This window comes from Hesperophylax consimilis, chromosome 14 (assembly GCF_061612785.1).
Source record: "Hesperophylax consimilis isolate HC1 chromosome 14, BYU_Hcon_1.0, whole genome shotgun sequence".
NCBI lineage: Eukaryota > Metazoa > Arthropoda > Insecta > Trichoptera > Limnephilidae > Hesperophylax > Hesperophylax consimilis.
Window position 1 is genome coordinate 19,862,040 of NC_142849.1, and position 17,284 is coordinate 19,879,323.

The 17,284-nt window shown below is 35.1% G+C and overlaps 1 protein-coding gene across 1 annotated transcript in view; it reads right to left on the reverse strand.

Annotated features, from left to right (window-relative positions):
• Window positions 1–17,284, reverse strand: part of Gdh (glutamate dehydrogenase, mitochondrial) — a 56,113-nt gene that overhangs the window by 7,867 nt on the left and 30,962 nt on the right. Inside the window, exons 2-7 of the mRNA XM_089639614.1 lie at window positions 15,207–15,407; window positions 11,673–11,812; window positions 6,713–6,806; window positions 3,498–3,655; window positions 1,831–1,992; window positions 160–364 (exon numbers count right to left, since the gene is read on the reverse strand). Of these exons, the coding sequence (XP_089495740.1) occupies window positions 160–364; window positions 1,831–1,992; window positions 3,498–3,655; window positions 6,713–6,806; window positions 11,673–11,812; window positions 15,207–15,407 (960 nt within the window). The remainder of the gene's footprint in view (window positions 1–159; window positions 365–1,830; window positions 1,993–3,497; window positions 3,656–6,712; window positions 6,807–11,672; window positions 11,813–15,206; window positions 15,408–17,284) is intronic.

The following is a 17,284-nucleotide window of genomic DNA, read 5'->3' on the forward strand; positions in this document are numbered from 1 at the left end:
CTTCCTCTCCACAAAAAGACCCTCCACACAGCATCCCCAAAGATGACATAGGCCCTGAGGGAAATTATTTTCTTCAGGGCCTCCTGTGTGGAGTAAATATATAAAAAAAAAAAAAAAAAAAAACATATGAAAAGAATGTGTGTGTGTACTAATACTAACCCAGCAGGTGGTAGTTGGACTCGCGTTCATACTTGAAGGTCAGACGGCCGTAGGATACGTGGTTCAGGTTCTTGAGCCACTCGAAGAAGGAGACGGTGACACCACCGGCGTTGATGTAAAGATCGGGGATGACCAGGATGTTGCGCTCAATGAGGATGGCATCAGCCGCGGGGGTGGTGGGTCCGTTGGCGGCCTCCGCGATGATCTGCAATCAATCATCATAACAACTTAGTTTACTCTTCTTCATTTCATATTGTTAAAGTACTTTGTGGCACCATTTTAAGGTACCTGTACATCAACATGTTGTAGAACCGATTGTTCTTTCATCAGGATACAAAGTACCTATCTTGTACCTAAACTAAAAATATATAGGTATCATTAAAACTTAAAGTTTTTCAATATTATTTAGTTATATTAGTGTAAGGACGGGTTGTTTCGGAGTATTTGAACAATTCATCAAATTTCAACGTTCATTTCTGGGATCTGTGAAAGTCCAATTCAAGTTCTGTTACTATATCATTATAGGCTAGTTGCTTGAAAAAACTGAAATAAAAACAGAACTTGAAAAAATATTTCACAGAACTTGAAAATGAACGTTGAAATTTGATGAATTGTTCAAATACTCCGAAACAACCCGTCCTAAGTGTAGTATTGCAAAGGAATTTAAATTCAAATCATCAATCATCATCAAAAATTATTAATTTCGGATATCTGTGCGTCCTGCGTAACTCCAGTTCAATGAACTCGAATTTGTTTTGAATAAGCGTAATTTTCAAAATAAGAACTGTTTGTCAAGAATTCAAACTATCCCACAATTTTTCACAGATCTGCACTAGTTATAATACATATAAGAAAACTGGTTGCATGTGATGGATGAGAGAGCTGCAAAGAATCAGCAATATTATGTACAGGCAACATTTAAGGGAGGCTTGTCGTTATGTCCAAAACTGGAAGCCAGAAGAAGTACGTAGACACGGTACTTCTTGAAGTTTGTGCGGGTGTAGTTCGGTTTATATTATTTTCATATATACATAACATTTTTGATATGAGCTTTCATTTTTGAGTAAATCGAATGATCAATTTTCAGGTCAAATTTTAAAAAAATCAGACGATAAGGGGTTAACATCAGCCGTTTAATGGTTGTTTTTTAACAATTTTTAGTTGACGAAAAAATTTGAAAAAAAAGAAATGCTCAAACGAAAAAAAATGTTTTTTTGGTTTCTCTATGTGATGACTCACCAGTTTTCCGCTTGTAAGTACTATTGAGTTTCCGAACACCATGTATATTGTATTATAAAACCAAACAAACACATTTCGGCCAAATCTCCCCCTCTAAAAAGAGCCCCTGCGTAGCATCCTCAGAGATGACAGAAATGTGGACCACGAGGGTTTAACCGCAGGCCTCTTATGGAAATAATATATTTTTTCCAGGCAATTAGAATCACTTCATGATAAAAGAGTAGAAATCAATAAAAGATTATTATTTATAAGTTGACAGAAAATGGTATAATTGCTCATACAATATTGAAATAACATCAAGGCCATTGTCAGGAGTTGGATCCAAAATATAATCATTGCAAAGTACCAAAATATCAGATCAGTTATCATTGTTAAACATTTGCAGGAAAGAAGACTGAAGAAGCTCACTTGTTATAAAAATATGGATTTTACCTTGGCCTGGATCTTGTGAGCATTCTCCTTATGGATGACCTGCTCAATGGCGGCGGGGATGAAGATGTCGCACTTCTCGTACATGAGGTTCTCTCCCTCGTACGCTTGTGCTCCCGGAAAGCCAACAATGGTTCCGGTCTCAATGCGGTACTCTTCCAGGGCCTACGGAAAAATATCACTCAATTAATTCATACACATAATCATTAATTATTATGATGATCATACTAGCAGCCAAATCCCTCCGCTGAAATAATGAATTAGTGGAATAATAAATAATATTATGGTAGGTACTAAACGAAATTAATTAGGGTAGGTACTTTTTTAGTAGATTTTCCTCAATTTTACTTGAAGGTGTTCCATTTTTTAAGTGAAACAAAATGATTAGGAAAGGAATTATTCAGGGAAAAAAAAATTGGGTGGCAAAAGTAGTGAGTGTTTAGATTAGTGATTATTTTGTTTGCCTAATTGTTTATGTGGAAATTGTGGTTGATAAACAGGAGAAGAAGAAGATACTGTTTGAAGTTTCCATTTATCAAAATAAATCATTTTGTACTATAACCATTTTTTGAGAAAACTGTGACCCATTTGACTGACGGATCAATCAATGCATTGCAATTAAGGACGGGTTGTTTCGGAGAATTTGAACAATTCATCAAATTTCAACGTTCATTTTCGGGTTCTATGAAAGACTTATTCAAGTTCTGTTTTTATATCATTGTAGGCTAGTTGCTTGACAAAACTGAAATAAAAACAGAACTTAAAAAAATCTTTCACAGAACTTGAAAATGAATGTTGAAATTTGATGAATTGTTCAGATTCTCCGAAACAACCCGTCCTTAGAATGTCAAGTCCATTAAATGCATTTTATGTCAGCAATAAAAAACTGTATCAGTTGGATGACAAACTATTTCAGTGACTGAAAATTGAAAATAATGCATCTTTTCTTCACACTATATTTTGATATTTTAATATTAAAATGTTTGGTAAACTTGTCGAATTCCGCTACATGCAAAGGCTCTTTAAAAAAACAACACTTGATTTCAACTTAAATATCTAATGGAGACAACTATTTATGTCGGGGGTTTAAGTAAACAAGCACAAAATAGGTTTTTAGGGTGTTAGTTTGTGTTATTTTAATAATTTATGCGTATTTCCAAACCTTCAAACTTAACTTCGATGGAGAAAAAATGGAACTTTAATGCATCTTTTACCGTCTCCCACGACGTAGATAGTTCTTTGTTGTGGATTTTTTTTGCTTATTACGCGTCCAGCAGAATTCAACAAGTTTATCAAACAGTTGTAATTAAACCGAAACTAAGAACATATTTTTGGTTTTAGATTTGTATTTAGGGTGAAAAAAGAGAACAAAAAACTTTCACATCAAAAACAATGGCCGCCAAGTGAACAATCGATTTTATTTTTAATGAAAAACTATTAAAATGCATTTTTTTCCATTTCTGGAAACTGAAACACTTACTTCTAATGCAATGATTATCGAACTGATACAAAGTGTTTTTTTTTTTTATTAACCGTGTTCCACTTTTCTGTATATTTACCAAAAAAAAAATCAAATTAACAGAATTATCTGTGTATCAGGGTCATGAAAATTACGTTTCGAAATGTTCTAATTGGCTGGTAAAATATCGAGGTGTATTCAATTATCATACCTTGGGGTCGATTCCTTCGGGGTTGACGATGGAGCCATCATGCTCAATGACTCCGGTGCACTTGGCGCCGGCGCGGTGAAGGTAGCGGCAAGTGTGCAGACCCACATTTCCGAAGCCCTGAACAATGAAGGTCTTGCCTCCCCAGCCGGGGGTGGTTCCTGAACAAAATACACAAAATTTTAAAGAATTTGTTACGCCGAAACATTAATTATATGAAATTCCCTCGATAGAAAAAAAATCGCAAAGCCTTAAAAATTATTAAAAACACATATTGTTTTGTTATTTAATATGTTATAGGCAAGAAAAAATTCAGTGTGTCTTTAAACGCAACTGAAGCATTTGTCGAGAGATTTTTGCTCTATTTCAAACGAGTCGTGTTTTATTAAATATTTCTCGCTTAATTATTATCGTTTCTTAATACTATCACGCTCCCTCTAATATTCGTATTTACATATCTCCCTTTCAAACCATCTTTGAACGCTAACTATGGGGCCTTAAACTGTTTGAATTTCCTAATATGTAATTGAAGTTAGAAAAAAAAGTAGCAATTGAATAACGATGAACCGAATTCATGTTTCGTATTGCCCAACAAAACAGGATGTTTAAGCTATTACATACTCACACAAACCTCAAACCAAATCTTTAAATATTAATGTCACTTTAAAAAAAATTGTTTCATCAAACTTTATCTAATTGGTTCATAAAAAAATACTGGTGAATATAGAAAACAGTGTTTGAATAGTGGGAAAAATCTTATTACCTGAATAAACATAACAATCTTTGTGATTTTTTTCATTCTGTGTTTCTCTTTTTTTACACAATCGTGTGCAAACCAAATAAGAACCACCAAGCAAACACTCCAGTTTGTCCGGCGATATTTGGAGTACACATTATGAGGACCACACATAAAGTGGCACATAGTAACGCCGTTAAGTAAATATTTTCACCTCGGGAAAACTGAACTTGGGATAAAAAATATTTGTACAAAATGACGCCTCTAAGAATTATTCTTATTATTTGAAATGTGCATTGATTAGAAACAGAAAAGATATTGTATTATTAAATTAAACCTACACAAAAGTCCTCACGACATTCTAGAAAACTAATTAATTTATATAAGAACATTTTTTGTCTTATAAGTTGAAAAAATGGGTTTCACTTTCCCCCAGCATTAGAGGAAAGAAGATAGAGGAGATGGCACTAAGGCAACTGGGCACAACACATCAAACAAACTTAACTAGGCCCAATTGTGCGTGGCTTACTAGGCCTGCATGATTTCACCGCTCGGCGTAAGCAGACGGATGAAATGCAGCATGAAATTTTGTAAAAACCATAAGGAAGAAAGTTAAAAACTAGGGATGGCATTGATTTTCACGTGAAAGTATTTTTATTGTCGTTTTTTATAATATTTCTCGAATTTCAGCCATGTTTTGCCATATAAGACCCCTTTCGCTTGGTGCCTCTCGTCATAATTACATAAATAAATAAAGAAAACAATAAAATGCATTTTTATTATCTAGTAAATGTCGCCTGGCTTTTTAAATATTATTATACAAATAAGATATTTGTTTATTTCCTTTGTTACATTTCAAAACAAGTTTTATTAAAATTCAAAATAATTTAAAAAATAAATTTATTAGCGTCATCTGTTGCTAATTTGATTAACACTTGGCAAGTGTACGGCGATGAACATGTATGTGAATTTTAAATTTCCCCCCTGCACCGCAGACTTCTATCCCTTGCGACAAAAGTCTCGTAGGTAATGTTCGTATGACCATCTCCGCTCTCTTTCTTTCTCCATGATTATAGCTATGTAAATAAAAACACATTTCGGCCGGGTATTTTTTGCGCTGGCGCTATGCTGAGTACGGGCGAAAATAAAGGTCCCGTGCGAATTTGTTTTAATATATATCTTCGAAAATATTTTAATAAAAATTTCTATATAGTAGTAACTTAGCATACCCAAGCTATAAAAGTACTAAACGAAAATCGAATATTGTTTGAAATGCAACTCAATTAACCTTGTAATATGTTTATTACGGTCCGCCTGTCGGTATTTGCTCATACCTGCTTTCTTTAAATACGCCCGACATCTCTCGCTCGCTTGCACACAGGAGTTGAGTGGGTGCGGAACGGAGAAAGAGATTCAAATCGGGTTTCACGGTCATAAAAATCCTCATTCCAGGAATTGAATTATTTCACTAACAAATAATATACTATCCTTTTGTTGAAATACCGATGTAAACGAAAGGCACGAATAAATTTTTAAATGTACATATAGTTGGGACCTTTACAAAGAGATTGGTATATAATATTCATGTAAAAACATTGAAAAATTCCGTCTTTTCTGCCATTGAAATGAGGCCGGCGCAAAAGGTAAAAATACCCTTCCCGTCCTTAAGCAACAATCGACCAAACGGGTAGAAATACCTTCCCCGTCCGAAGCGTGTTAAAATTAGAGCTGCGTAAATATGTACAAAATTGTACAGCAAATCATATGACAAAAAGTTATGTGTCTATCGACAATTTTTTGCTGCACTGTATTCCCAATGTTATAATATAGAATAACCGGAATATTCACCATTTTATTCAGGCCAAATATATTAATTTAAAACTAATGCATATAATATGTACAAATGTGTGAAGCATATGTGGAACATAAGAGTGGATCTGTTGCCTTATTTGTAAATAATTTACCGTACCTACCGGCCTTGATACATCAATATTAATAGAAATAAATAAAAAATTATTGTGTGACTATCTTTCGTTTTGTAATTACGTATACATTTGTGAACTGGAATGCGTACCAAGTCACGAATTACGGAAAAGGAACGAAGCAAATGCAAGCGGCGTTTCGCACCATTTGCGGTTGCTTTGTTCCTTTCCCATAAGTTGAGGTTCAGTTCGGCAGTTCGGATCGCGGATGTATAACGTATCATAACAAGGTGAGCTAATCATTTACATATTAGAATTTAATTATTTGAACAATATGAAGTTGCTGAAAGAATTATTATATTGTGTAGTGTTTTTTGTGCAGTTGTGAGGTTTCTGTTTAATTCCGTATTTGGTGTTCTTTAGTATGTTTTCTAATTCAGATCTTCGTATGTTTTGTAATCAGCTTTTTATTTTAGTTTTAAATATTCGTATTATCTTTGCATCTATCATCAGGCAACATAAATAAAGAATATGTGCAGTAAGCAAGTCAGTAAGCTCACCGATCATGCTCATGTAGTTGGCTTCGTTGATGAAGTTCTCCAGTCCGTGGAAAACTCCTCGTCCGGTTGCGGACACTCTGCCGTGGATGCCTCCCTGGAAAGATACAAATACGTAAACGTTAATTTAATAATGTAACAGAAAACATGCAGTAGGTCGGGATGTACCTGGGCACTTAGTATTCTGTTTGGAAAGTCCCATTTTAAAACATAAACTCACTACCTAAATATAAAAATTTGTTTGATTTTCGATTTCAAATGTGTCATTTTAGCCAGTAATATTGCAAAAACTTTTATTTACTTATTAACGCCATTTTTAGGGGACTTTTACAAATGAATAGTAAACATTATACATTATTTATTATACATAACTAAACCGCCTCAGTAAAAATATTTTGCATTTGTTAAGTAATGAATTAACTCGGTATAATTATTTCCCTCCATTATTATTTTGGGCAATGGGGAATGCATATGGTAGTTAGTCCCAGAATTTCTGCACTGAAATAAATTCTGACTTCTAGTATTACGTATTGGATTCTGAAAGCTTATCAATACAAGCAATTTTGGAATGTCAAATGCATCATTTAGAATTTTATACATGTAACGGACGTACTGCTCCGGGATCGGACGCGGTCGCCACATATTAAAATCTGCTATTTACCTTAACTTTGCCTGTCCTTAAATTGAATAAACTGCCGGTAAATGTATGAAAAATTATGTAAAAATGTATATTTAATGTCAATATGTAATGTCAATACAATAAATGAAACGTCGGAGCTTGGCTAGAGGTATACGGGCAGAGAAGTAGTGTGAGAGCTGGTAAAATCATAATCATATTTTAATTCGGGCACTATTGTTAGAACCGTGCCAAAACGTAGTGGGAAGCCGTGCCGTGCGCCATGCGCCGTCATAGCGTCACAAATGACCGGTGGTACGCCGTCATTACGTCCCACGGGCACGGTTCTGAGGATCGTGCCCAAACAAAGGAAGGCCGTGGTCACGTTCGGCCACGGCCCGAAACTACCGGCCGAGCGGCGGGGCGCCGCGATAGCGTCGCAAACACGGCTCACGGATTCCAGGAATCAAAGAGAAAGTGAGCCCGTGTGCGCGTCGTGCGCCCGCTGGCGGCTATAAAACGGGCAACAGGCCCTCAAAACGTGAGATCTCCAGAAACCACCACCAGCTCTACACCTCTCTCTCTGCTCTGCCCTCTACCTCGCTCCGACTTCCGACTCTGCTCGCCTTCTTTCACTCTGACCCCCGCCTCACCCTGGACCACGGACTTGCCTACCCCTTCGGACCAGACTCAGAATCAGCTCAAGAACAAGCGACAAGCGATCGGACCAGCTCTACAGCGGCTTCAGAGACGGCCCCGTTCTACCCCTCCACGCCACTGAAGGACGACATCTCACGCCTCCACAGATTGGGATCACCGGCCCCATTTACAGTCTTGTGTGTCAAACGATTACGTCTGATAAATTACCGAATCTAATACTTCTATCCGATAATTTAAGATACAGACACGTTATTGTCTCAAAAAATTAACACAAAATGTGGAAAGTAACAAACACACTTGCTTTTCCAGTAAATTCTTTATTCAAAGATTAATTTATGTACAGCAAAGATAGACATTCAAAGAATACGTATGTATGAATGGAATGGATATAGAACCGGGCAGCGTTTACATACTTAAACGTTGCGTTGAATACTACATTCTGCTTCACGGGTGTGATTGAGATACTCTTACTTGCTTACTCGCTTACACTAAGACGAATACGGAACGCTGTATGAGACAACCTTCTGCCAGTAGGTTGTCCTTCTTATACTGTAATGCTAGGTTCACTATCTAACTTTCTCTAATGGCGCTTAAAATGTTCAGTAAAAATTCCAAATGAGAATGAAATGTTATTCCTTAGCTTTTACTAGTATTTGCCTTGTAATGCAAACACTTACTCATCTAGCAATTACGCAATACTTATTTACGCAATTTGGTTAGAGATAGCACACAACCTCATGCAGTGACAGTTTAGTACTAAATTGAAAGGATGGCAATTCTTATGCTTGCCACTTTGAGATCTCTACAACGTGTCTATAAGTTTTATAATGTCATTGATATTTCTATTCGTACATAGAATGAAACTGAAGTGATTATTCTCAACAAAATATTTTTGTCCATTGAATTTCTAGCAGCTTTGGAGTTTGTGTTTTGAGTACATAAGTATAAACTAATAGGAAGATAATAAAGTTGAAGGAATGGGTATATTTGACTACTACCTCATTCAATATGCCCGTTATTATTTGTGACAATTGACAGACTTAAATGGTAAAATTGCTCATACATTATTGATATAACATCAGGGCCATAATCAGGAGTTGGATCCAAAATATAATCATTGCAAAGATACCACATGTTAATTTCAAGAGTTTGTGCAAATGCAATTCCAGTGCCCATTTCACAAAGATACCACATCTTCATTTTAAGAGTTTGTAGAAATGAAATTCCAGTGCCCATTTCACAAAGATACCACATGTTCATTTCAAGAGTTTGTACAAATGAAATTCCAGTGCCCATTTCACAAAGATATCACATGTTCATTTCAAGAGTTTGTGCAAATGAAATTCCCTTTGCCCATTTCACAAAAAAAGCATGACAAATAAATTTGATAAACTCGTGAAACCTATCACAACAACAACCAAATAATTCAATATTGGTTTGTGATTCTAATGACAACTCGTCAGAGATTTCGTGAGGCACACATTAAGTGGGTTTATATTAAAAATAAACAAGTCTCCTGCCATAAGTCATTTTAATGTTGCAAATTGAGATGGCAAACATGAGAACTCTCATGTTTGCCATAAATATTTAAAAGAGGAATCAGATATGTTTGAACACATGTATGTAAATTCAATGTATACTGAGATGTTCTGCCAATGTCACTTACGGTACAATGTAAAAAATATCATAGAATTGAATAACACGGAAAGTCGGAGAACATTGATTGCAAATATCCATTGGAATTTTCCACTGATGTATTACACATATTTATATGTTGATCTAATATTACTACAAACTTTAGGAGAATATCTGACTCTCGATTTAATTTAAGATCAAGAATGTGCAGCCATTCTAACATGTAAGACTTTTGCGCACTTTTTCATTTTCCAACTGGTTTTTATCACTCATACTTGTGACTAACATGACTTCTCAGTTTTGTGCCTCGTTCCCCCTATAGATTCATTCCTTCCTCTCCTTAAAAATACCCCCCGGCACAGCATCCCCAAAGAGGCTCCGAGGGAAACGATCTGTGTGGAGTTAATCATTTAATAAAGGGTGCTCAGGTATTTTCACCCTCCTTGCAATAACACCAATACAATACGAGATGTCCGGAAACTCATGGTACAACTGGGGAACTGGTGAATCTATATCAAATAGAGATACAAAAAACTGTTGACTTTTTACATATATAACGGCAACTAAAGGGTTTATTATTTTCAAATTTGACCTAAAATATTCGAACTTGGAACTCAATTTACTCGAAAACGAAAGATACTCCAAATGTGATATGATTCTCCAGTTTTTCCCTAGTAATACCAGTTTCCGAATATTGCGTTACTTCTAATCATTATCCACTATGAATATGCCTAAGCTCTGCCTATGCTCATACTTATCCCACATTCATTTGTTGACGGTGTAAGAAAGAAGTTATTAAAAAAAAGTCCTTAAATCTATATTAGCCATTTTTAAAATCTGATATTAGTAGCGCATTAATATTTGAAGAATTTATTGTCAGTTTAGCATCAAGATCTATATCAGCTACACAATCAGGGCCACGGTCTCTATTAACGCATTCATTATTCCCTGCCAACTCTTTCTAATCGGGTCAGAGCTTTGTCTCAGCAGATGGTGGAAATTAAAATGTGACACTCATTGCATCTTTATTTGCTTACGTACGGCACTAAACAAGTTGATTAATTACACAGTTAAAATTAAAAGTACCGATTCGTAATCAGTAAATAATTGTGTAATCAGCTTTTATGATTGCAATATTATAACTTAAGTAAAGAACATAATATTATAAAGTACAGCACTGTACCAGGAACACAAAAGAAGCAGGGCTAGAAAATGCTTCGAAAGTTCAACAGTACTAATAAAAAATTAATGGATTGTTGATCTATGCTACAGAGCAGTCAGAGATTTACCCTAAGTACGAAAAAATAAGTTCTTTTATTAATAAATTTGCAATTCGTGGATTCTAAGACTCATGGAGAAACCTGATTTCTTACCATACGGTTTCAAATTTTCCATGTTTGGTAATCTGGCAAAATTTAAAGCATTGCACTTATGCCTGAATTTTTTAATGCTTGGTGCTTCATGTAATGACTGAGTAATAACTGGAAGACTAACTTAAAAACTGGATAAAATAGGCTCTTCTCAGTAGTTACAGGTTAGAGCTGGGTCGATCGATCATTTTACATGACCCCGGTCGTTCAAGAGTACCCACTTTTTATTGGGTACTTTTACACACGGAAAAAATGCCACAGAAAAGAGTTTTTGATCGCGTACTTTCGGTTGACGTAGATAAAGAAGGTAAATAGCTTATTTTAGATTTCAGGTCAGGTATCTACCATCTCTATTTGTCTGTCACGAAAACGAGATGTTTGGTTTACAAAATACATACATCTATGCTCACTTGCCACACTGGCAACCATCACGGGACAAAAGGGTGCTGACGATGGAATCTTTTTGAAAAAGTAACCTGATCGCTCATTGTTGCTTCGTGAGCAGGTTACAATGATTGGGTTATGATCGACATGGAACAAGTCACGTAATAATTTTTTGTGAAATTTGAAAGTTTTTACATTGATTGCTTGCTTATTGACGTAGAAACTTCGATCAGCTGTTAAAGTAAAGAAGGTTTCAGCTAGGTGGAAGTAAAACGGTAAGGGTGTTGTGATGACGTACCTGGTTGATGGGTTTGCCAGTGACGCAGGCATGGGCATTGATGTCATTGTATCCCACGGTCTTGGCATAGGTATCGGCGATCCAGGACATCTCCCTCTCGCCAGTTCCCATGTCGGGGGCGGGCACGTCAATCGCGGGGCCTGCAATGCAACATCAGGCATTGTTACAAATATTTAATAATGATAAAAAGAACGATTATAGTGTTCAATGAGAAAAAAAAAATCCAAAACCAAATTAATAACGCAGATAAAATGGAAACTCCAAAAAGTTGTATACATTATGAATGCATACCTATTGCAGAATAATAATTGTAATAAAATTAAGTCTGCATCACTGACATCAACTATTACTGTTTTCATATTTGGACACCCTACTGCATTTAATTGTGTAGAGATATGACTGTAATTTTTTTAAATTTGCAAGTGCTAATTGGGAATTAATGGTCAAATGAGTCGTGCAAAGTGCTTTTTTTTTTATAAACATCTAACTTGTAATAAATTAGTTTGTGACTTCTTTTTACGGAATTTATTAGATTATTTAGAAAATTATTCCTTTACAGTAAAATTGTTAAAAATGATATAATGTTACTATAAAATATTGTCAAGACATTTTTTTATTTTAAACTTATAGAGCAAATTTTTGTTTGAACATTCAATTGAAACATAAATCGGCTGACAGTATTTGTAAAAGTATGATTTCAAATATGCATAAAAAAGAAGAAAAATTATCGAGTTATTTTTTGTGGAAATTTTGATAAAAGCGGTGTTAATTTTTAGTAAAAGCAGTGGTATTTTGCAACAAAAGTGATTTTATCCTGGTTTATTTTTGGGTTATTATGCCGCGTTGCGCTACCTCCCTTTTTAGCCAACGTTTAGGATACTGTAATGCTGTCCGGAACGTTGGCTAAAGAGGGAGGTAGCACAACACGGCACAATACCTCAAAAATAAATCACAATAATATATTTAGACCGTGAAAATCTTAAATCATAACCAAAAGTGGTTTTATGTTAACTCTTTGCGTTTTCGATGTTAAGTTAGCTGCGTTCCATTGTACGGCTATATAAACTTGTCAAAACCGTAGACAAAACATATTGTTTTCTTATTTTAAAATATGGGAAAATCGCGCGAAAAATACGAAAATTCCATATACATCCAAATTAATAGACTTGCCCAGGGAATATGTAGTTAGGTTTTTTTACGCAGCATTGTAAAAATGACTAGTAATTCGAAAGCAGATTTTATTTTCGAGGACTGAATAGTGATATTACAATGCGAGTTGCATGTATACTGTCAGATTCATTTATTGAAAAATCACCGAAAGTGGAACGATAACGCAGCATTCCGCGCTCCGCGCAAGTTGGTTTGTTCCCCTATCCCTGATTGGCTTGTGTATTAATTTGAATTTCGAATAAAAATGGAAGTTAGCGTAAAAAATTGCGTTATCGCAAAAGCAAACGCGAAATTCAGGTCTTTAATATAAGTAAAAATCACATAGTGATTTAAAAACAAAGAACACTGGTTCAGCACTAAAGCGGTTAACAAAAAATTATGAATTGTTGTTCAAAATGTTCATTGTTCCCCATATTAAAATAATAAACCCACTTGATAGGCTATAAAAAGGGAAAATAATCCAATGAAAATTTAGATATACGAGTAAAAAATACTGCAGTTTTTCATAAACACAGAAACAAAAACAGATGTTTTATTTTAAAATTTGTACTTTCAATTTGTTTAAATTTATGAGTTTATATGAGTTTAACCTTGGATTAGCATGCTCATAAATTAATGCAACACTCCCATTAGACATCATAATATTAATATAAGGTTGGTAACAGTACGGTTGCCGCGTGATAACAATAATAAGATACTACATAAATTAATAAACTACACAATAATATTAAACTCAATTACTGTTGACCATTCTAGACCAATAATTTATCATATGATTGTTGATTAGCCAAGATTAGTATCAACTTTGCGGCACTAAAAAAAACGCCCTTGAGGTGTGATTATATTAGTAAGGGAAATTAATATTTAAAAAATGACTCTATCCTCTCCAGATAATTATATTATGGCTTCAAAGTTCAAGTGCATAAATATTATTATAGGGGTATAGATGATTTCAATCTATGAGTTCGATTCATGTTGAATTTTACGAAAGCAGGTACATTAAATAAATAATTAATAAAACACGAATGTCTCCGAATTCAAAATCAATTTATGAAGTACCAATCATGGAGGAATAATTCCTCCAAGGTACCAAGTGCGGTAATAGGGAAGGTTATTTGCAATCAAAAAGACAGATTACGTTGTGGTCCAATTATTATGCCTTTCAAAGTTATTTCAATTTATGTGTTTAAAAAAAATACCCAATATGCTACCTTAAAAAAAAATTATCAAAAAAAAAGTTCAGTGTTATTGGTTTTTTTTTATAATTGTGCTGTTAAATGATGTATGTATCTAGTAATAAGTAATGAAAGAAACTATTATAAGTACGACGGTATAAATTCTTTATATATTTGTACCGCAAATAATAAGAATTATGTATATTTGAATTTTAGAATGTTACATATCGAAAATAATAAGAATTATGCATATTCGAATTTTAGAATGTTACATACCGAAAATAATAAGAATTATGTACATTTGAATTTAGAATGTTACGTACCGAAAATAATAAGAAATATGTATATTTGAATTTTAGAATTTTACATACCGAAAATAATAAGAATTATGCATATTCGAATGTTACATATCGAAAATAATAAGAATTATGTATATTTGAATTTTAGAATGATACATACACAGTATACACACATATAAAATTGTATTGATTAAATATTTTTTTAGAAGACAACAGAAACATATTTGATTACGAAAGGATGTTGTTTTCATGTAATTAAGGGTTCAGTTGTTAAGGGATGTTGTTGTTTACGGAGCCGTTTCGCCCTGGGGAGTATGGCACAGTAATCCACCAAACAAACATAATACACAGTCTTCCAAATTATAGTAGGTATAGGTTTTTATATAATACTCTATACGTTGATTGTACACATGTACAGTGTACACATCTGCAAGCGAAAATTTAATTTTATTGTACAAAGCCCAATGATAAGTTGTTTACGGAGTGGATAAATTTGGATGGTGAAAGGACAGAATGTCAACATTGGAAAAACAGTAAAAACGGAAAAATCAAAAATACATAAAAAATCAGCCTGAATATAATTGCGATAGCAAAACTAAAGGTTAAAAAAAATACTGCTTGTGTCCAGAAGTGACGGACGTATGAATCATCCCTCCCAGTGCGGTGCAAGGCTCAAGAGAGTCCAGCTGGAGAGGTGAAAGGGTCTCTCTCAACCGGCCTCTCCAGATCGAGTCCTTCACAGCTGGTGGGCATGCCATCCGGGCACCCCTGCTAAGTCACCAAACGTAGCCACCACTTGGGGTGCCTACGGTAGAGATGTTGGCTATCGAATAGATGGTTCTCGGGGCGGTGGTATGAGAGCAAGTAATTAGTAATGAGGGTACACTGACCAATGAATCCCTTCTTGGCCAGCTCGAGGGTGAACCTGCGGGTGATCTTCTCCAGCTCGTGCTCGGAGTACTCCTTGGGGTTGATCTTGATGCCGGCCTTGGCGCCGCCGAAGGGCACGTCCACGCACGCGCACTTGAAGGTCATCAGCGCGGAAAGGGCGGTGACCTCATCACGGCACACGTCCATCGAGTAACGGATACCTAAACAACAAACCAACAAACAAACAAATTAGTAAATAATTATTAGCAATGCGAAGTAATGCAAATCTTTTTGTCGTAAAATCTGATCGCCTAGAAATATTATAGACGCTTTAATTAAATACTGCGAGTAGAAAACATCTTAGCCTTTGCTTTAATCGCATTTTTTTGATAGATCTTTTAATTAGACGAGTAAAAATTCTATTAAAGCAAGGCCTATAAAAAAAACCCTCCGAAGTGTAAAATTTCCTACCTACGAACTCCTTTTTGAATATGATTTTATTGTATAATGTGGCAAATGAAGTTATTTAGATTATTTCATTTGTGCCTAAACTTCACAAAATAAAATAATGCTTGCGTTTTGGGGAAAAAGGCGGCCGGTGTTAAGCGGAAATTTCAACCATATCGACGTAATCATCCGCGTAAGGAGTGAAGTAAAAAATGTGGCACCGTATAGTGGCCGAATGGTCTAAAGTGTCGGGATCCTTCCCGGCATCATTGGTTCAATCCTACGACAGCTGAGTCCTCCATCATTTTATTTCTTTAAATTTTAAAAGAAAGACAATCATTCCCGCGTTACGAATAACCTGACAATATTTGAAAATCTCTTACTACCACAACAGTAAGCGGAAAATGTTGCTTGTGTCGTGATGGAGGACTTATCCATACGAAGAATTGAACACGCGACGCCTGGGTGGGACCCAGATGAGCCAGACCATCGTCGACCCAGACGATCTTGAACAACACTTTCCGCTTATAATTATGGTAATAGGTGGAAATCAAATATTGTCAAGTTATTCGTAACCTGGGAATGTTTACCTTTATTGCCAAACAAAAAAGACCTACTTTTAGGTATACCTACTTATAAATGTTAAAGGTCAAAAACCTTCCATCGTGTGATGGGTATAAAGGTCACGTCGATCTTTCAGATTAGTTGTGGGAAACAACACTTTAATCTGTCATCTTTGTGGTTTTAGTAATAGAATGATAACATTTTGAGAAACGAACGATGTTTAAAATGAATTCCTCAGATATTGTCGAATTTTTTTTCGTTGCCCACCTCTTGTCGAAGTATTTTCCCCGGTAAAGTTGTGGCAAATTGACGCAATTCATAAAGGGGGACTTCAAAATATTTCGATTTTTATTTGGTAGAAAGAAATTTTTACAATTGGTATTTCCGTCTCATAACCAATATGCCCAACCAATAGGGTGGCGAAATAGTTCCCCGATTTTATACTGCCCAGACAGGGGCGCTCGATCTATCTCGATAATGTCCATTGCTAATCTAACTCATTAGGAAAGGTGATCAGGTAGGAGTGAGGTACCTTAAGTTAGAGTTACATTTGATAAGTTAAGGCGAAGTCACAAATATAATTTATTATTCTACCACATAAATCATATTTAAGTGTTAAATAGCAGAGGTGACGAAAAAGTCGTAAAAAAGTTTAGTAGGAGTGCCCACGTGATGTTGACATTAACAAGAAAAATAAAACGCGACCTTTGCTTCGTGTCACGATCATTTTCGGCAAACAACATCAGATGAGAACAAAATAATAAAGACAAGCTTTTAACTGTTTACTGCACCAGAAAAACAACTCTAATCTATCGAGATAAATTTACAGCGTTATAAACACGTAAATACATGATTTCATTGATTAGCACATTTTCTGGATAACGGAAACGGTTCCATGATAACTCAACATAGTGACAATACACACTTTTAAAAAGTGATATAGTCATTAGAAACGATGAAAATTTTTTTTTAACCTAACCTACTTAACCCAGTTAATAAAGTTTTTTTTCATCACTTTCCATGACTTTATATAACTTTTTAAAGATGTGATGAATTATCATTGTGATGATTTATCCGGTCATCAACG